At 36.9% G+C, this 23,118-nt stretch overlaps 1 protein-coding gene across 2 annotated transcripts in view; it reads right to left on the bottom strand.

The window, feature by feature from the left end:
• RBM41 (RNA binding motif protein 41) overlaps positions 1-23,118 on the bottom strand; it is a 68,154-nt gene that overhangs the window by 39,128 nt on the left and 5,908 nt on the right. The window contains exon 5 of one of the 2 annotated variants that reach the window (XM_056125822.1): positions 20,770-20,805. The exons of the other annotated variant lie outside the window; for it this stretch is intronic. Coding sequence (XP_055981797.1) covers positions 20,770-20,805 — 36 coding nt within the window. The remainder of the gene's footprint in view (positions 1-20,769; positions 20,806-23,118) is intronic. 2 annotated transcript variants of the gene reach the window in all.

Here is a 23,118-nt window from a genome sequence, read left to right as displayed (position 1 = left end):
TGGAACCAAGATGAATATCTAGAAACAAACTCAATTGATTTTTACACAAAGATGCCAAAATAATTTAATGGGGAAAGAAGAGCCAATACAATAAATGCTGAGAGAACTGGATACTCATATACAAATATATGAATGTGGACTCTTTACATAGAAAAGTTAACTCAAAATAGAACTATAAGAGATTAAACCCTAAATTTTCTAGAATAAAACAAAACTACCCTTTTTAGCACTGAATTTAGCAATGGTGACTTAAACATACACAAAAACAGAAGTCATAAATAAACTGAGAAATCAAAACATTAAAATTAAAAACTTCCAAAGAACAACAATAAGAAAATAAAAAGACAAGCTACAGACTGGAAGTAGGTATTTTTAAGTTAAATACCTAATACAAGACTTGTACTCAGAATACATAAAGAACTTTCCACTCAAAACTAAATAAACAACAAATCAGTGTGCAAAGACTTAAGTAGCCATTCCATCAAAGAAGACATTATTAACAACAGAGGCGACAGTAAGCATTAATAGACAGAAAAATATGAACACCTGCATGTTGCTAATAGGGTGCAATGAACTTGCACATGAAAGACTGGAGAGGAAGATAGCTCAGTGGGCTGAGCATATGCTTCACATGTGGGACAGATTGGTTCAATCCCTGGCACCACAAAGTCCTTAAAACAGTGCCTGGAGTGACACTTGATCACTGAGACAGAAGTATCCCCTGAGCACTGCCACAAGTGGTCCAAAAAAAAAAAAGAGCAAGTAACAGAAACCTACATATAAATGGTCATAGTAATACTATTCATATTAGCCAATAACAAATATTATGGAAACAACCTAAGTGTCATAAAGTGGTGGAGGGCTAAACAAAATGTAAAACCACCAATGAAAAGAACAAATTGCTAATATCTGTGACACAAATTTCAAAACATGCTACCTGGAAGAACTCAAATTCAAAAGATCATATATTGGAAGATTTGCTGCATATACAATATCAAAAAAGGGTGAAATTTAGAGACACAGAAGGTTTAAGGTACTGTAGAGAAAAATTGTAGGAGTGTGGATATGTCCTAAAACTTAATTGTAGAAATGACTGAACAATTTAGTAAATTTACTAAAATTTATCAAATCAAATTATTACAACAGGCTAATTTCACCTTATATGTAAGTTAAATACCTCAGTAAATCTGTTTAAGAATTTAAAAAAAAACAGGACCAGAGATAGTACAGTGAGTATGATACTTAACTTGCATATACCTGACCTGGCACCAAATATGACCACCTCCGAGCACTGGAGTGATCCTTAAGCGCAGAGCCAGGAGGAATAAGCACTGAGCCCAGCCAGATATGGCTGAAAAACTAAATCAAAAAACAACAACAACAAAGACTAAAGAAAAAATTAAATTTCACTACACATTAGAAGAAATAGAAAATATCTAGTGCCAGAAGAGCTAATACAAGGAGTATGTCATTTGTCTTGCATGTTACTGACCCTAGTTGGATCCCTGACCATCCTCAGTCCACTGAGCATCATGGGTACTGACCCCAGGGCATAGAGCCAGGAGTACCTCCTGAGCATCACTGAGTAAAGCACAATCTCTCCCTCCCCACAAACACAAAATAACTGAAAGATACAGGAATACATGAGTGAAATATATATCATAGTTATATAACAAACTTGAAAATTCAGGGGCCAGAGAGATAATACAGAGGGTAAGTGCTTGCCTTGCAGACCCTGATTCAATCCTAAGCACTGCGTATGGTCCCCAAGCACTGCCAGGGTGACCACTGAGCACGCTGCCAGGAGTTAAGTCCTGAGCATGGCTGGCTAAGGCCCAAATCCCCTCCAAAATTTGAAGATATAGAAGTATGTCAGTTATCCTCAACTGCTTTAAGAATTTGCTGTCAAAATCACACACACAAAGATATGTATATGCACTTATGTGTATTATGTACGTGGGTTCTGTATACCTGGCAAATTATAAATTTCCACAGGAAAACAAAATACCCAAAGTAGACACAATATTTGTGAAGATGAGCAAGGTAGAGGGAATCAGTTTTGCTGTACCAGGTATCAAGACATTAAAAGCTAAACTATGTAATATTGACTACAGAATAAATAAAGAAAAATCAAAGGAACAAAACAGAAACCAGAAAAACACTTACATATATGAGTACCTGCAATAAGACAGACTTAACAACATAAAAACAGTGTAGGGATAAAATTTTCAATAAATGGTGCTGCGATGGAGGATTATGTATACAAAGCAATACAAAACTAGAATACTATTTCATATCATATACATGAATGTATTCTAAGTGAATTCAAGTTTTAAATATGGAAGACAATGAACATAATGCTTTTATAATAAATAATGTCATTCTTTACTCCTGTAAGATTTATTAATCAAAATATAAAAAACACTAAGCATAAAGAAAAATCAATACATTTTATTATCTAAAAATGAAGACTTTTTTTATTCATCAAAATACACCATAGAGTGAAATGATAAGCTGCAGAATAGAAAGAAACATTTCCACATATATAACCAAAGAGTAAGTATATTACAATAATAATCTGTACAACTTTGTAGTAAGTGCATGTAAGATTTGAGATCATTGAGATCTACCATAACCCCAAGATATCAGGGATGAACTATTGCTTCGATATATGTCTAAAGTGATCTCTAAATTCAAACTGCATCTGAACATAAATACAAAAGATGGAAAGACATTCTGGCAGAAAGTACACATTTCCACATTTGCTAACTGGACCATCTCACAAAGAAGACTAATCCAAATGGTTGATAAATGTGCAAGAAGGTATCAAACCTCCATTCATTGCCAAAAAAAATATGATTAAAACCACAATGAAACAATAGCTGAAACAAAACATCCTGAGACACACATATATACAGAAAAATATACGGGAATTACTCTACATCATTATCATATAATGTGTGATCTCTGATTATATATTGAATTAAAAAATCAAGAAATCTGATTACAAACTGTAAGTCCTGAGTACCACTGGGTATAACCACAAAGTACCCCTGCCCCCAAAATGTTTTGGGGAATCCTTGCAGACTATTATCCTGTTTAATTTTGGTGGGCTCCTATGCTTCTTCATATGCCTAATGTGAGGGCTATGGCTAAGGGTCCAGTTCTGTGCAGGCCTAGGGTTGCAATCAAAGGCTCATGTTCACCAGCTCCAGCCAAATCCTGTGTTGCTGTTTTTATGTGGTGTCCAGTTGCTACAGCACAGGCCTGTGCAGAAGCACCAGCCCCTTTTAGACAAAATCCAACTATTCACCCTGGCTCTATTACTTCTGCCCTATGACTGGGTAGACGCTTGTCCTGAAAGAGGGTTTCAGGGTGGTGATACCACCTAAGGCCAGACACCTCTGCCTGAAGGGCTGGCAGGTTTCCCCAACAGCTCCAAAACACTATTTTGAAAAGACATTTGCACTATGTTTATTGCAGGGTTATTCACAATAGCCAAGATTTGGAAAAAATGCAAGTACCCAAGAACAGACAAGTGGATAAAGAAATTGGCTTACATATTACAATTGAATACAAATCAGAAAAGATGAGTCATGCAATTTGTGCAACCTGGATGGAACTGGAGGGTACTATGCTGAGTCTGATTAAAGAGGGAATATATCTAGAATGCTCTCTTGCCTATGTGGACTATAAAGAAGCACAGTAAAGGAAATAACAATTTAACAATAGCAACAGACCCTGACTATTGGCCTGTAAGAAACAAGTCTGCAAAAGGGGTGGGGAGGTGGGTAGGAGGGAATTGAGACACTGGGTCTTTAGATACTGATGGAGGGTCTCTTGACACTGACTGGTAGGCGTGTGGGTATGGAACACTGTATGCCTAAAACTCTGTTAACAGTACTGAAAATCACAGTGCTTAAATAAAAAAATTAAAGTAAATGAGGAGAGATAAGTGAGTATACTGGGTTGAAAAAGTTATCCTTCCAAAACTCATGTCTATCCTTATCTTCAGAATAATGTTACTTGGAATTGGGTTTTTGCAGATGTAATTACTAAGAGGACACCATGCCTAATTAGAGTGGGCCTTATTCAATAACTGGCATGCTTTTAATAAAGGAGCATTAAGACAAAGAAACACAGGACCACATAATGACAGAAGGAGAGGACTGAAGTGACATATCTACAAACCAAGGATTGCCAGCAATCACTAGATGCTAGGGCAGAGCCATGGAACTAATTTTTCCTCAGAGTCCCCAGAAGGAACCAAGCTTGCCAACATCAAGAATTTGAACATCAGGCCTCCACAACTGCAAGAATAAATCAGTTTCCAGTTTATAGCACTTTGTTACAGCATCCCTAGGAAATAAATATAAGCTTTATACTAAGTAGTAAGTGTTGCTGCAACAGATACTTGACAATCTAGAAGTGGCTTTGGCATTAGGTAATGTGTACAGACTGGAAGAATTTTAGAGTTGCTTCAAGAAAAAGGCTGTATGTCTTGAATAAACTGTTGGTAGAAATACAGATGCTATGCCTAGATATATGGCTCAGCAGTAGAACATTTGAGTAGCATGTATGAGGCCCTCAGGTTGAGCACTGGCCTCACACACACACACACACACACACACACACACGCACACACATGCTTGTGCTCGTGTGTACAAAATATAGATGTTGATAGTGGTTCTGGTGAGTGCTCAGAAGATAACAGAACAACAGAGATAACTATGATCTTAGAGAATAATTTATCATTGTATAAAGAATACTGCTAGAAATATGAATGTCAAAGATATTTCAGATAAGCTCTTAGAATAAAGTGATGGTTGTATTACTGGATACTGGAAGAAAGGTGATCTTTGTCAGAAGGGGCAGACCCAAAGGCAATTAAAATAAAGAATATGAGAACTGGTCTTCAGCAGGAAGCATGCCCCATGGGGGTGAGGGGAATAGAACAAAGAAGGGGCTACAACTCTGGTGGAGGGCAGCGTTCAACCGGGAGTGGGGTGCAGAAAGGTAGTAAAGTGTTTTATATGAAAACTTATCAGCAGCAATACTGTAAATCACAGTAGAAAAACATAAAAAACACCTCTCATAGAGGCAGACGAGTGAATGGGAGGCAAACTGGTGTTGAAACCCTCTATGTCTGAAACCAATTATGAATAACTTTGTAATTCACAGTCATAGGATAACATTGGTTTGTCCTTTCTCCCTTGCCACAGGGAGCTTAGGTTTATTGGGTTACACCCATAACAGTGCAATCCACAATTGGATTACAGTGCTCCCATTCCTTTGCTTATCTGTAAACTCTTTTCTGTGCTCTGTTCCCAACCAGTCTATCACCTTTTCCCTATAATCAGACTCTGTTAACTTGTATGGTCAGATCCTTCTAAGAACATCTGACTTGTATTCATGAGTGAAATATGGCTTTCTCCTACCCTGTCTTTTGCATAGTTTACTTTAAAGCAATATCCTTTTTGTATAGACGCAGGAAGATAGTTAATATTATGCTTTTGTAACTTGGGAGTTAACTGACTAATATTAATTTCTGGGCATTTGCTTTCTCGACTTAAGCCCAAGTTCCCCTTAGTTTCTAGCACCCCAAAAGCAGGGTCCCGACAAGGGACTGAATGGACTCAGGGCAAGCTGAGAGCTACCCTGGCACCAAAACGGGCCAGGCCAAAGCACCACAATACTTAACTATAAATTAAGAGCATGGTAATGGACAAATGCTGTCATGATCCAAAAAGTAACGACAAGATTAAGACCCTGCTAGGGTTAGAAAAGATGAATCTGGCCTGAATACTGTAGTCTGAGATCTATAGGAAGATAGCCCCAGGAGAGCAATCCTATAAGCTTAATGTATCCCTTATTGTGTCCATACAAAATGATTAATATTATGAGTGTTCATGTGTTTGTTGGACAAGGAGAGGAGAAACACACCCATGGGATTCTGCTCTTGGGTGGATCCTCCTGCTGAATGAGAATCTGACCTAGAAGAAGCTTCCCCTGAGGGAAGGATTTTACCTCCTTTGATTGTATGACCACACCTATGTGTAAGCCCCAAGGGAATCATGCTTTGGGATTTAACTAAGGCTGTAAGAGTGGGGTGGAGGATCCAGAAGGAGAATGAAGTAGAATGTAAGGTGGGTTGGGTGAGGGAGAAGCATGAAGGAGAAGTATATAGGAGCAGGATCCAAGAGGAGGATGAGGGGGATCAGGAAAAGGATATCCAGAAGAGAATCAGAGGAGAATGGAGAGGAGATTGGAATAAACTGCAATTGATGCCGACCAGCCTGGCCCTCGTTCCTTGCTTTGCCTGCCCATCGCCATCAGTGGCCCTGGGGTGGAAGAAGCAGCGCGAGACAATGGAACATGGGCAGCGAGAGAGACAGAGCACTAATGCCTTTAGTAAATACACAACAGTGACTTAGTTTTTTAAATAAAAAATATTTTAGGGGCCAGAGCACTAGTACAGCAGGTAGGGTGCTTGCCTTGCACATGACCAACCCAGGTTTGATCTCCAGCACCCCATATGGTCCTCTGAGCCCCAAAAGAGAGATCCCTTAGTACAGATCTAGAAGTAAGCCCTGGGCTCTGCAGGTTGTGGGAAAAAACAAACAAACAAAATTTTAAGATCCCCAAATGCCAAAACAAACAAACAAACAAACACACAAAAAAAACAAACAAACAAACAAAAAACCCAAAGTGGGCAGAGTCTTGGCTGAATTGAGTTCTATCACTGGGTAAAATATAACTTATTAAGTGATATACATGTATATCTGAGGATATTTGCAAGCAAAGTGTGAAAGACAAAGCCTGGTTTCTCCTTGGTGCTTATATGGAGATATGAGATAGATAAATTAAATAATTAAGGAAATATTCTCGAATTTGAGGGAAAAGAGAACCAGCATTTGATTTATAGTGGTTCCTAAACTTATTTGGCTTACCATCCCCTTTCCAGAAAAAAAAATGCTCAGCATTGACCTCCCTGCACCCAAAATCTACCTTCTTTAGGTGAGCAAACAGAAAATGCCCCCAACCGCACCAGAGGCTACCTCCAACCACTCCCCACCCGATGATTTCAGTCCTCCCCAGAGGGTGGTATACCCACTTTAGGAAGCACTGATCTAGAGAATCCACACTCTAGTGAATCTATACTACACATAGTGTGATCTAGAAAAAAGGCGAATGATGTGGCTGGACATACTTTCAATGGAGACACGGATCTAGAAGCCATATATAGAGAATACCCAAAGGATCTGTGTGAAACCCTGAATCTAATGGTGTGGATCTCTTGACAGACTTCTTCTATTGGTATAAAATTCTCAAGGACCTTATCAATCTCTTTCTTATGTATGTCAAGAGACATATACAAGGGGAGAGAAACAAAGGGGACAGAGACAGGGCAAATTGAAGAAACAATGATTCTGATGGCAAGATAAAGATGCAGAGGCCAGAGAGGGTAGGGTTGCAACTACCCCTTGTGGGCTTGGATGTTGGGACTGTCTCAGAAGACCCAGAAAACAAAGTCAATGCTGGGGACTAGTGGATATATTATTGAGCCAAGAGCATTACTTTTTGGCCTTGACACCCAACATCCTACACTGAGCCGCTAACTTGCTTAAGACCAGTAAGGCCTTCATTATTACTTCCTTTTTGCCCTTTCAAAATAAGAAATGCTCAGTTTATATCTGCCTCACCATTGTATTTTTGGAAACATAACTCATCTAGTTTCACAGATATCTAGAAAGAAAGGAAATCTGTCTTAGGCTGGACCATACTCAAAGTGTCAGTGATAAAAGACTCAGAACACAGGACTTGTGATTTTTTCAGCTGATACACAGATGAGATTTGGGATTTAGACATGATGCTGAGATGGGGAAAGACATTGGGGGATGTTTCACAGATGTGAATTTTTAAAGACTAGAGGATAGATTATATTGGTTAGACAGCGAGCATGCCCATCCATAAACAAAAAATGTGGGTTTATTTTGAAATTGTGTCATATTTAAAAGTAAGTAGTTAATGTTAGGCCACACTCAATCCAAGTGGGTCCTAAACGGTTAGTATCCTTATAAGAAGAACATGTATATACACAGACACATAGAATGAATGTCATTTGATAATATAGGCTTAGATTTTAAAGATATATCTATAATACCAACAAATAAATATGAGCAATTTCAGAAACTAGAAGAGAGAGAAAAGGATGCTCAACTAGGACTTTGTTATCTGGCTCTCTAACCTCTAGATCTGTGAGAAAATAACTTTCTGTTCCTGTAAGTTACTATATTTGTAGAAATTTGTTACATGGTCTCTAGAAAAAATTTCTCCCAAGAAAGTCTGTTGTAGAAACAAAGAAAAATTATTGATATAATATGAATCCAAAAAGCAGTATACTAAAGAAGCCTTATACACAGATAATACATAGTACATGCCTTCAGTTATTTGAAGATCTAGAAAAGGAAAATAATTGAGAGGAAAATCAAAGTACTAGTTTTTGCATCTTAGAGAGTGGGGTGGAGATTATTAAGAAATATGATGGAACTTTCTGGGGTAACAGCAACATTTACAAAATGTCCAGGGGAAGAGATGGATCAATGGCTGGAGTACATACTTTTCATGAAAGAGGTCTGGGTTCAAACCCCAGTGACACATCATCCCCAGAGCAGTGTAAGATCAGTCCCTGAGCACTGAAGAGGAGTGGCTGCAGCTCCACCCTCAAAAGTCCACACAGGATTTTTACAAGATTTTCAGAGAATACTTTTTCTAGTATGTGTCACTTGTGATCAAATTCTTTCAACTTTTCCACATTTGAAGATTTTCATTAAAGATAAAAAACTATATTCCAATTGTGATTCATACATGAATATTATCATTTTAGGGACTTCAATGTTTATATTTACTTTTAAAGTTAATTACTTTTAATTTTTTTTTAGATTTTTATTAGTGAAACACCATGAGGTAGAGTTGTACATTTACAAATTTTTTGTGCTTGGGTTTCAGTTATACAAGGATCCCTCTACCAGTGCTACTTATTATTAGAGTGAATGCAGAGAAATGAAAAGCATCATTTGTTCAAATAATTAAACAACAGAAAGGCATTTTTGCTTTAATCATTTGTCTTAATTATAGTTTCATGGGGCAAGAAGACATATGCCTTGCATGTGGCCAACCCCAGTTCACACACCCATACCACGTGGCCTCCAAGCACCAACAGGTGCATCCTAGGAGGTTCCCCCAAACCACTGGGGGGACCCAGGTAATTCTTGGTACTGCTGCCTGAGTCGCATATCCTTGGGCCCTCACATTGAAACTGCAGGTGAGTTGTCTAAAAATCACCAGGGAGAGCCTCTGGAGTCCCTGAGCACTGCTCAAAAAAGTCAGTGCCATGGGGAAGTACAAATAGCATGGAAACTGACAACTGGTGCAAGGCATATCCTGAAAGAAAGAAGCAGTAAGAATAACTGACTACAGCCCCTGGGAAGATAAGATGACAAGGGTCAAGGACAAGGATGTATAGATTAATCACAAACAGGAAAGAAATCTTTAGCATTGAAGTGGTATGGATGAAAATGAGAATTAGGATGCAGAAATTAGCAAAAATTGTGAAGAAAGTATATGAAGGTTTTTTCCAATATAGTGTTTCCCTTAAATAATAAAGACTATGTGCTAAAAATGTCATAGTAAGAGGATAAATTGCTAAAGATCCTGGGGATGGAGCCATAGATAGCACAGTGGGTAGGGCATTTGCTTTGCACGCGGCTGACCTGGGTTCGATTCCCAGCATCCCATATAGTCCCATGAGCACCGCCAGGAGTAATACCTGAATGCAGAGCCAGGAGTAACCCCTGTGCATTGCCGGATGTGACCCTAAAAGCAAAATAAAAATTGCTAAAGATACTGAGCTGGAGAGAGTACAAGATTTGCCATGCATGTGACAGACATTGGTTTTATACCTGGCACCACATATGGTACCCCAAGCACCGCCAAAAGTGATTCATGAGCACAATGCTAGGAGTAAGTCCCAAGTATCACCAAGAGTGGTCCAAGAACAAAAAGTAAATAAAGATCTAAAACAGTGCTTTCAAAGAATCAAACAGGCAACAAGGAAGCTTGGGAGAAACAAATTACTAAGCATAATCAGAGATGAGGAACTTATAGAAGCATTAATTAGGAAAATGACATGATTTTTCTCTAGTAGTCCTTAAAAGTCATCATTGAGAAGTAAATACAGCAATTAAGGGCCATGAGATAGCTTAAAGAGCTAGTGCACATGGTTTGCATACAGCAATCCTGGGTCTGACCTTGGATACTGAATGGTCCTCCAGCACTCTGGGATGACACTGCAATGTCCTAATAGCACCTGAGTATTGCTGGGTGTGGTCCCCAGAACAAACCAGATCAACAAAACACAGGAGAAGGTAATTAGTTGAATTTATTCATGGTTGAAGTTTTGTTAGTGGGTATAATCTACATAGAAGGATGCCAAAACAATAATTCATGGGCCAGATAAGTATATGAGCTAAAGATATAAATATTCTAGAAAAATACATATAAGAATATCTTTGTGGCCTTAGATGCCAAGAAAATGTAAGTTATAGGACCAAAAGCACAGATCATTAAAAAGTTAGACTTAGATCAAAATCACAAATGTTTATACTTCAGAAATGCCTTTAGGAGAGATGACATAAGTGGAAAAGGCAGAATAAAATCCTCTTAAAATCTTCTCTTCCATATAAGCAATGAGAACACTGGCAAAATTGTCAAAACCAAATTTTTCAAAACCTTGGAAACTGACCAAAGGCTTAAAGCAATCGGAAGAACATTTATTCAAGAAAAATTGCTGAATCTCAGTAATATTGAGTTTTGTGACATTTTAATTTGCCCTTTCCCCATCCTTTTCTCCCAGGTCTTGTCGTAACCTAAAAAAACCAACAAAATGAAATTGCAGTGAAAGCCAGCAGGCTGGCTGTCACCGGAGAGGGAAGAATAAAAAGAGCTCCTTCAAAGTTCCAGTCTTAGAGAACTGTCATTTGATCTGTCTGCTGGTTCCCCAGAAGCTCCTACAAGTAAAGCTCTTTTTTATTTAACTAGACTCAAGCTCACCCAGTGCTAATAGCTGCCATCCTCTCAAGTTTTGTCAAAAACAATCAGAGGGTTCTGTTTATTACGTGGATGTCTGAGATAATAAAATTAGGGAAAACACTAAGTTGGCCAAAAAAAGCTTCGAAATAAATTCTGGTTAATTTAATTGGTTCACTGGATTCCATGAAAAGCTCCAAAGTATTTCTAGCAATCTAGAATGCCGCACATGTGTATAGGGCTGTCCCCAGAGCCAAAGAATGCTGATAAAAGACCAGATAAAAATCTGAATTTATCACCTTTAACTTTGAGACTTCCTGAAAGTAGAAATAGAAGATATTATAATCAACTTCTCAGCTGTGTACTGAAGATGTGCTCGGCTTGTATATAAAATCCCACTGTGGTTAGGGAGTTTACCCAGTTTTGATTTCTGGCACCATATGGCCCCCCAAGCATGTCAGGGTACAGCCCTAGAAGGCCCTGAACACTGACAGGTATGACCCTGGAGGCCTCCTCCACCAGCGAGGTAGCCCTGGTATACTCTGCATGACAGGGTCTATATAGCATGATATCCTTGAGTTTTTCCACTAAATTAATTGACCAGTTGGTCAAGATATATTTGCTGGTATAATCCCTGCTCTGGATATCCTGAGTACAATTAGGGTGCCCCCTAACCCCAAGAAAAATATCCCAGTACTGGAAAATTCCTCAGTACTGAGAAAAGCACTACTTTAGGACATGATTAAAATATTATGCTAAGCTACAGTTGCTTAGATATTGCATAATTCCATTAATACAAAATATCCAGAATAGATAAACCTTTAGGGACAGAAATTGATTGTTTGATGCCAAAGGACTGAGAGCAACCTCTGAGGTGTTTTTTAATAGCCTGTACCAGACTGACACTTTTTTCTATTGGTATAAAATGAACTTAGCAATCAGTTCTAAAACTGGATTGTGGTGATTAATACTTGACTCTCTGTAAATTTACTATAAATCGCTGGACCATACATTTAAAATCAGTGTGTTTAACTCTACATTAAAATGATATATAAAGAATAAGAATAAATAAAATTGTCAAATTACAGTCTGTAACTTATGTTTAAAAATTTTTAAAACACCTTGAAAATAAAAAATATATAAACTAAAACTGAAGGGCTCAACATTCTGGAGGATATGCTTTCAATGAAGGGGCCCTGGGTTTGATCCCCAGTACCAAATGGTCCACCAAGCACTGGGCTGGCAGTAGCCAACCCGACCTCACTCTTGCACTTTCTTGCACATGCTTTCAGTGAAAGCAACATGTGACCCCAAAACCAAAACTAAAAAAGCAATGTGGTGAAAGTAATTCTGGGCGATGGGACTGAGGGCTTCTGAAAACCAGCTCCTCACAAAAGCAAGAAGAATGCTCTCAAAAATCAAAGCTTTACAGGAAGGGAAACTAAAAACTTGCAACAAAATGGTTGTTGAAGAAAACAACTGAATCTCAGTGAAAATATAAAGATTTGCTATATTTCAATGTTTGGTCATCCTATTTTTCTCTCTCCAACTTTATGGTAGCTTTGACATCAAACAATCTTATAAAATTTAAAAAAATATTTTAAAAGCAGTCAGTGCACACTAGAAACAAAAAGTTTCAGATTCTCCCAAACCTCATTCTCAGATAATTGTCTGTGAGACGAGTAGTCTGGCCCCTGAGCGAAAGATCTATTCTGAGGATTTGTTGTCTTTGACTTCTGCCACATCTCACTATGGAATCTGTCAGTACAGGGCATCTGTCAAAATAATTGTTTAAAAGGGGGAATGCCCTGCCATGGAGGCGGGATGGGATGGAGAGGATGAGGGGGTGAGAGGGATGCTGGGATCATTGGTGGTGGAGAATGGGCACTGGTTGAGGGATGGGTACTCGATCACTGTATAACTGAAACCCAAGTACAAAAACTTGTAAGTCTACAACTGTACCTCATGGTGTTTCACTAATAAAAGTTTAAAAAGACTGTTTAATTCCACAGCAAGTTCAGGTTTACATGAAACTGACAAAAAAAATAGAGGAAACATGGAGAAGGAACATCAGACTTCCTGAGTTCAAAATACTAAATAGGATTCAACAATTAAAACACTGTGGAACTGACTAAAAGAAAGACATAGAGATCAGTAGAACTGTTACAGAATCCAAAAATAAACCCGCACGTACAGTCACACATCTCTTATGACAGAAATACATTCTGAGAAATGCAGTTAGGCATAATTGTGTGATCATCAATCTAGGTTATCAGAAGTCTCTCCAACTCTGACATAGGCTCTTCTTGAACACTCCAAGTGTCACTGGTTCCAATGAAGCAGATTTTTCAACAGTTTCTGTCAGTTTATTCCTGTTCTTTCAAGACTGTAGTCACAGTGAAGTGGGACAATGTAGAGCAATAACCACCACTGGTTTTCCACTATCATAGTTCTTAATCACTTTTAATTTTATTCCAAGGTAATTACTTGATATGGCCTCACTTGTAACATTAACTGTAGATTTTGTAAGTTTAGGGGTGATGATGAACAAAATACTTGAAATTAAATCAAGTACAAGGGAAAATGATGCTATTAAAAGATATGCTGCTGAACATAAAATTCCACATCATGATTATATGACATCACTAGACAAGAAGAATTTTAGAACCATCATCGTCTATGCTGCCCATTATTCAACTAAATGTCATTATGTTTCACATGGCTGTAGTCAGTTGCTCTTTGATAAGATACCAGGAATATATGAGTGAAAGCATAATCTCTTCAATAAATGTTGATGATAAAACAGAATATTTATATATAGAAGTATCAAACCCTTAAAGCACTTGCAAAAATTAATTCAAAATGAATTAATTATTTAAAAGTAAAGCCTGAGGGCTGGGGAGATAGCCTAGCAGAGAGCTGAGAGACACGGCTTACATTCACTCGGCTCCAAATTCAACCCCTAGTATAATTTGGCCCCCTGAGCACCATTATGTGTAGTCCAGGTAGCCCTTGAGCACTGTCAGGTGTGGTCCTTGTGATTCCTAGCATCACTACACTGCTGAGTCTGAGCACTGATGGTCAGACTGTATTGTTATGAGTGGCACCTAAGCACTGGAGTCCACTCTCAAATAAAACAAGTAAACCAAATAAAAACAATATGTGAAATTCCCTAAGCACTGCTTAGAAGCCCACTCACAGATATAATAAGTTGGGGGCTAGAGTTATAGTACAGGAGGTAGGGTGCTTACTTTGCATGTTGCTGACTGGGATTCAATCCCCGGCATCCCACATGGTCCCCTGACCCCTGCCAAAAGTGATTCCTAAGCGAAGAGCCAGGAGTAAATGTTGAGCACAGCTAGGTTTGGTCTAAAACTCAAATCAGCAAATAATATTTTAAAACCTGAAACTAAAGCTCTTATAAGAAAACACAGTAGAACAACAACTTCTTTATACTGGCATTGGCAATTATTTCTTGAAGATAGCCCCCAAAGTAAAGGCAACAAAAGCAAAAATAGTTTACATGTGCCTATACCACACCAAGATGCTTCTTCATTAGCAAAGGAAACAATTCACTGAAAGAGCAACCTACAAAAAAAGAGAAAAATAAACTATATATCAAATAAAGCGTTAATGTATAAAATACATGGGGAACTCCTACAATTCAAACCCTTAGCCACTACTGGTGGTACTGTTGCATAGCCCAGCCTTAATGAAAAACAGTTTGAAGGCCTCTTTAAAAATTAAGAAGAGATATTGAGTGGCCATCGTGTTCAGTCTATAGTCTACTTTCAGCACACATCTCGCATCCCGAACTAATCCTCCAAACATCATTTACTTTGTGTTCCCTTCTCTATCTGAGCTGCTTTTCCCCCACCCCTCCACCAGGATGTCCTGCCGGCTTCCAAGCCGTGGACCAGACCTCCTGGTATTTATCTCAACTATTCTTGGGTGTTCGTCTCCCATTCTGTTACTTTATATTCCCCAGATGAGTTCAGTCTTTCTATGTCTGTCCCTCTCTTTCTGGCTCATTTCACTTAGCATGATACTTCACGTGTAGAATCACTTATATGTAAATTTCATGACTTCATCTTTTCTAACAGTTGCATAGTATGCCATTGTGTAGATATACCTCTACTGCAAATCACAACACCCTAAAGGAAGAGAGAGCAAAAGGGAATGCCCTGCCACAGAGGCGGGGCAGGGTGAGGGGTTGGGATGAGGGGCTAGGAGGGCTACTGGGATCATTGGTGGTGGAGAATGGGCATTTGTGGAGGGATGGGTACTCGATCATTGTATAACTGAAACCCAAGCACGAAAGTTTATAAGTCTACAACTGTACCTCATAGTGTTTCACTAATAAAAAAATTAAGAAGAGAGTTCCATTTAACCCTGAAAATCCCACTTCTGGGACTACATCCAAAAGACAAAAACATTAATCCGAAAGGACAGATGAACATCTATGTTCACTGCAACATTACTTACAAATTTACCAACATCTGGAAACAACCTATGTGCCCAACAGCAGATAAAATTAAAGAAATTGCAGTATATGTACATAATGGAACACTATTCAGCTCCTAGAAAATATAAAATCATGCAGTTTGCTGCAACTTGGATGCAACTGGAAGGAATCATGTTAAGTGACGAGAGGAATAAAAAGATAAACACCCTGTGATTTCATTTATTTGAGAACTAAAAGACAAACCACCTAACTACAGAGTAAAAAATACTGTAAGCATGGGACCCAAACTATAAGAACCCAAACTTAAAAATGTGCATATTAAGAAGGCAGGCTAGGGGTGTGGAGAGGAAGCTAGGAAAATTAGTGGAGGAAAGTTGACAATGGTTGTGAGGTTATTGTTGGAACACTGTATGCCATAAACTCTATTATGACAACTTTGTACATTACTGTGCTTTAATAATATATTTTTTTCTCAATGGAAACAACCCTGAGGTACAATATAGTAAATAATACTGTGACGAGATTTAAGTCATCAAACTGTCAAAAGTGAAAGATAAAGAATGAATAGTAAAAGCAGTAAGAGAAAAAAATGTAATGGATAAGAGGTTGGTGAAGCAGATCACTTCAAGAATCTCAAAGCTGTTCCAACCTGGCATAGATCAGTTCAAGTTGACAGCAATGAAGACTGCGCTGGAGGCTAAGAAGCTTTTGCCTTTCCTATAATCTTTTTTTCCTACCCCTAATCAAAGAAGTTATCACTGATCCTTTTCATCATCTAGAAGTATATAGTTTGTGAGGTATCAAACAAGTCGTCTCTGAGAAACCTATATTTATGTTGAAAGCAAAGATAAAGCCATTAACTCCATGTCATGTGAAATCCCCATCTCTCTCCGCAGCACACTGGTCCCCCTTATTCACTGGTTTGGTATTTCCATCCAGTTCTTGCTAACTGAAATTGGAACCTGCATCATCATTGTAGCTCCCCTGTGTGCTTGTTATTAAACCAATCCTTTTCCTCAGTACCCCAATAGGGTCCTAAATATGATTAGTAGCTAATGACTCAACAGAAACTACAGGAGTCAAGAAGAAACTTACATGACATATTTGATGTGTTGAAAGAGAGAGATGGACAAGAAATGAAAGTAGAACAAAAAGAGTATTTTAAAGAAAATCAAGACAGTTCAAGGTAATATAAACCAATAAAATCAATTGTCAGAAGAGCTTTCCCATGAGAAAAACTATAAGGAGCCCTTTCATCTGAAACAAATGAATATTATACAATAACTCAAATTCTCATTCAAAAAGAGCACTAATAAAGTAAACTACATAGATTTTTAAAAACAGCATAAGTATTCTTGTCTTTATAAATCTTTTTCTTGTCCTGTCTGATTTTAAAGAATAAAGACAACTTCATAAAACAAGAATTATAAGACTACTTTGATGGGCTTAAAACTATGAAGGTGTAATTTGTGTAACAATAGTAGTATAAAGGGAAACAGAGAGCAGAGCTAAATGAGTACAAAGTTTTTGAGTATTAAAGAAGTTGGGATTAATATAATTTGTTAATTATAATCCCTGGTGAAAGTATTAAGAAAAATTTAAAATAGCAAATTAATTGAAAAGATGTCTAAAACTATTAAACTTAAATAAATGGCAACTAGAGGGAAAAGATATGACACATGCAGAAAATAAATAGCAAAATGAGATGTAAATCAGACACTAAATATATTAAATATAAATGAACTAAGTATTCCATTAAAAACATTGGCGACTCTAAGAATGGATTTCTCAAGATATGAGTTTTTTCAGGTTTCTCAAAAACTATTTGCTGTATTACAAATTTAAACATCATATTTCAAAATAGATTGAATGTAAAAGGATAAAAAAAGCTAGTCAGTGCATAAAAGAAACAAAGCAGGGTGGAATTTTAGAAATCTGAGTATATTTTTCCCTTTGGCAAGTCTAGCTAAAGGATTGTGAATTTTGTTGATCTTTCCCAAGTTCACTAATTTTTGCTATAATCTTCATTATTTCCTTTCTTCCCCTTTGTCAGGGCTTAATATCTATTTCTATATATATGACAATATGCATATTAGAGCAGACATAAGTTCAAAGCAAAACTGAGAAGATGGTACATAACACTTCAATGTCACCCAACATCCATGGTTTACATTTTAGTTCACTTTTGAAGTTACACGATACGCAAGTCTGGACAAATCCTTGTAGGTTTTTTTTTTGTTTGTTTTGGCACCATACATGGCGATGCTCAGGGTTACCCCTGGCAGTGCTCAGAGGAATATATATATATATATATATATATATATATATATATATATATATATATGAGCCAGATTGAACCAAAGTTGGCCACGTGCAAGGCAAGTGCCTTACCTAGTGTACTATGTTCCAGCACCTTGTAGTTTCTTAAGTTAGGCTTTTTGTGATTTTCTTCTTTATTGATATTGGTGTTCGTAGCTGTAAGTATTCCGCTACCCCCAGAACAAGGCTTCTTATCCTTCTTTGACTCATAACCCCTTTTCATCCAAGAAATACAATAATGAGTGCTGTCAAGTACAACTCAGATTCATTACATGGTTGATTTTGAACTCATTTTTGGTCACTGCACATTCAGAAAACTTTTACTGTTGCCATTTTTTTTCGCAACCACCAGGGATAGCAACCCACAGTTTAAGTAGGCCTTCATCCTACTTAAACTGTATCCATAAGTTTTGTTTTGTTGTGTTTTATGTTTATTCATCTCAAAGTATTTTAATTTCCTCATGGCTTTAATTTTTCACTATTAAATGTGATGCTAATTAACACAAATAAGACTAACTGATTTCTGTCAAAAACGCAAAGACAAATGAATTGAGACAGGATATGCCTTTGAACAATTGGTGCATTCACAGGTCAAAATGTGAATATTAAATCAAACCGTACACTTAATATTAACATCGAGTGAAAATGGATCATTAGACATAAGTATAAAATATGCAACTATAAGATGTCCCAGAATACAAAAGGAAAAGTTAATCATCTAGTATTTCAAGGAAGAAAGAAGTATGACCCACAAAAGAAATTTTTCATGAATTGGATTATATTGACATTTAGCACATTTTCTCAATGTACAAAAGACATATATCGAAAACTACAAAATGCTACTGAAAGAATAGTACAAAGATATCTTTTGCTCATGAAGACATAATACTGTTAAGATGTCAATACTAATCAACAGATTTATTGTAATCCCTATCAGTGTAATCTGAGTAATAGCAGATATTGAATAAACCAGCCTAAAATTCATATGCAATCTATAATCTTTTTAAAAAAGAATATAATTGAGTTCTTGAAGTTCCTAATTTCAAAACTTTCTACAAAGATACAGTATTTAAAAGTGTGAGAGCAGTATTAAAACAGATACTAATAAAATAGAGAACCTAGAAAAGACTCTCAGATATACTGTGAATTATTTTTTGGAGAAAGTGTTAAGACCATTAAATGGAGAAAGAACATCCTTATCTAAATGTAGTAGCAGGAAAAGTGGACACAACTATGAGATAATTGAAGTTAAAACCTTACCTTATGCCATATATAATAGGGAACTCAAAATCAATCAAAAACCAAAATATAAAAAGTAAAACTATAAAACTCTCAGAAGATAACATAGGAAAAAACTTTATGACACTGGACTTGGCAATAATTTCTTTGCTATGACATCAAATGCACATGCGAAAGAAGTAAAAAAAAACACGTTTGACTTCATCAACAGTAAAAACTTCTGTGCACCAAAAACAGTATAAACAGAGTGAAAGGACAGCCCAAATGGGAGAAAACATTTGCAAATAATATATCTGACAAATGACTAAAATCCAGACTATACAAAATATTCCTACAACCATTCAACAATTAAGCAATACTTTTTAATGTAGAAAACTTTTTTCTACATTAAAAAAACTTTTCTTTAAAGAATATAGGTAGATTATCAAAAAAGCACATGAAAAGATGCTCAGCACCACTTGTCATTAGGGAAATGCAAACCAAACCATAATGAGAGACCAGTTTACACCCATTTGGATGTAGAATGTAAAATTTTTTTTAAAAAAAGCAAATCACAAATGTTGACAGGGTATAGAGAAACTGAAACTCTAATGCAATACTGGTAGGAATGTACAATGGCATTATCTATGGAAAATAGGAAGGTGGTTCTTCACAAAAGTTAACACAGAATCACCATATATTCCAGCAATTCCAACTGTGGGTATACAGTCAAATTAACTGAAAGAGGGACTCAAAAAGATACTTGCACAGCTAGGTTCACAGCAGCATTATTTACAATAGCCAAAAGGCAGAAGCAACATAAGTGTCTATTAGCAGACACATGAATAAATAAAATGTGGTGGATACATAAATGAAATATTATTCAGCCTTAAAAAGGAAGGGAATTCTGACACATGCTATATTTTGGATGAACCACTGAAGACATCACACTAACTGAAATTATGCCAGGCACCGAATAGTATATGCTTCCACTGATAATGAGATTTGCAGAGACAGAAAGGAGAATGATGGTCACCAGAAGCTGATGAAATGGGGGGTTAGGTTAGTATTAAAGGCTAGATAGAAAACTTCAGTTTGGGAAGATGAAAAAATTCTGGAGATGGAATATGATGATGTCTGCAGAAAAAAAGTAAATATACTTACTGCCAAAGAACTGTATGCTTAAAAATAGTTAAAAGCATCAATTTTATGTTAGGTATATTTAGCCATAATTTTAGAAAGTGTACTCTGCAAAAGACACTTCCACATTAATGAAGACAAGCTGCTGACTGTGATAAAATATTTGCAAATCATATATCCAACTGAGAATGTTTAGAATATATAAAGAACTCTCAAAAGTTATCAGGAAGAAAATAAACAACCCAATTTTAAAAAATAGGAAAAGATCTGAACAGACACTAAAGCACACAAGATATAAGGATGGCAGGTAAGCATGTGAAAAGATGTTTAACACCACTAGCCACTACAAAAATGCAAACTAAAATTGCAATGAGATATCACTTCACATCTAGAAGAATAACTAAAATAAATACCAACAATACCAAATGCTGACAGAAATGCAACTGGGATTCTCATACATTGCTGCTGAAAATGCACAATGGTTTAGCCACTCTGGATAATGGTTTGGGAGTTTCTTAAAAAGTTAAACATACACTTACCATATGACCCAGTAATCCCACTCCTAGATATTTTACCTTAGAAAAATAAAAATTTGTGTTCACACAAAAACCTGTACAGGAATGTTCATAGCAATATTACTCATAATCACCATAGCCTGGAAACAACCAAAATGCACTTCAATGGATGGATAGACATACATGTTACTCAGAAAAATGAATGGACTAGTGATACACAAAACTTGGATGAATCTCAAAGTCATTATATTGAATGAAGGAAGCCATCTCAAAAGATTATAGAATATAAAAGACAAAGCTATAGTGATGGAGAGCAGATCAATGATTGCCAGAGATTATGAATGGGGTTTGCGGATCACTAAAAATGTATAGGATGAGGGACATTTAGGGTGATGGAACTGTTCTGTATCCTGATAGTGGTCATAGTTACATGAATTAACATGGTAAACATGCTTTACAATTCACAGAAGTTTACACCAAAAAAATCCACACACAAAACAGGCAATTTATTCTAGATTCATTTCAAAAGTAAACTACTAGTGTATAATAATCATCAAATATCTATGCTTTACTGATTAATAAAAAATACTCAGAATCAGTTGTGAATTAGGATCTAATATCATTAAGGCTATTTTATGGCTGGCACAGTAACTTAAAGGTATAGAGAAAAAAATCAGCAACACTAAATGTTAAAGTTTTACAACTTTTAACTCCTCTCCTTAATTGTCTATATATCAGGATATGATTCTTTTTGTATAGTTTCCTATAAACAATGTCATATACTGATTATGGAATTAAATAAGTGCTCAGCTTAGAAGTTTGGGACCCTAGGTGACATTCCTAAAACTAACACTGTAAGAAAACTCTCAGCTTGCCTTCTTTTGTGCCTAGTTTTATCTTCCTATTCATTGAGCTCATGTACTTGTCTGCATTTGTCTTTATGTGGAATGCTGTGAGGGTTTAAGGCAAGGAGTTTCAAAGATAGGAAACAGAACAGGTTCATGCACCCCCCAAACCCATAAACACTGTGCACTTAATGTGATTTTTGCATGTATTGTTTCACTCAATCCTTAACAACCCTATGATACAGCTGCCATTAATATTCTATCATTTTACAAATAAAGAAACTGAAGCATAGGATGGTGCCTCAGAGCTAGTAGGTAGGGAAGCCTGGATTTCCCCAGAAGCCTGCCATTTCCCAGCAGAATACATGTTATCCATACCTTCCTTCAGCACTGCTCTTCCATGTCTAAGATCTCTGTATAATAAAAGAGTCACTCATACTCACATCTTTACCTACCAAGCACAGATGATTCCCAATTCTATGCATCTAACTCTGGCTTCTCATGAGCTTCACTGCTGTATTTCCAACTATCTGACATCAATAACTACATTGACAATTTGCCATCCTCAAAAAACCACATATTTAAAATTCAACTCATCATCTTTCCTTAAATTTTCACAATAAGGCTCTCTTCATTTTACCAACTATTAAGTCACACAGTTGCAAAACTTTGGGCTTATCTGTCAAACATTCCTATCTGTTGACTTTCTTTCATTCTTGTCACCAAGTTCTCAATTCATCATTCTGTTAAGACCATACCTATCTCTCTTTCCAAATCCACTGTCATAATTCTAGTTGAGAATTTTTTTGCATGATGCACCAGTGATGTTGTAAAGGTTATGAAGTGCTGGAGCTAGAATATGAGACCTTGTATATACCAGGCATGCACTGCAGCCCTTTGAGCTATCTCCCTAGCATTGGTTCATATTTTTATGCCTAAATCACATAATACCTCCTAAGTCTTCTCCCTGTTTCCAATTCTTCCTCTTGTTCGTTCAATTTATTGTCCACCAGATTAATCATTTTCAAATATTGCTTTTATCATGTTACTCCTGGCTCAAAAAGCCTACAACTACATTCAAACTAGCAGGATTAATAATTCTGTATGGTCTTAACTGCCCACAAAATAAAGTTACAAAAAATTTAGCTGTCTCTCCCACAATTGCCGCAAACACACGATAGTGCTCACACCATCTGCTGCAACTGAAATGCCTTTCCCTCTCCTTCCAAAAGAGGTAGTATTAAAAGAACATTTAAATCTCACCTCCAAGCGCCCTTTGGTAATGCCAATGCACAGTGGCCTTTCCTTCCTCTGAACTCATGGCACCTAACAACTATATTTAATGCCACCACTAAATGTTACATGTTTCCTTTTCCAACCAGTCTGCAATTGACAAAGGAGTCATTTCTTACACTTCTGTGCAGCTGTTTTCTACTTCCTGCCACACAGACCTTTTCAACGTTCCCTAGACACACCAGGTTCTTTCACAATCCTGCTATTCAACACACCATCTGCAATGCCCTCTCCA

Source organism: Sorex fumeus, unplaced genomic scaffold (genome assembly GCF_029834395.1).
Source record: "Sorex fumeus unplaced genomic scaffold, SorFum_2.1 ptg000058l, whole genome shotgun sequence".
Classification (NCBI taxonomy): Eukaryota; Metazoa; Chordata; class Mammalia; order Eulipotyphla; family Soricidae; genus Sorex; species Sorex fumeus.
Note: the sequence above shows the minus strand (reverse complement) of the source record. Positions and strands in the feature narration are given on the sequence as shown.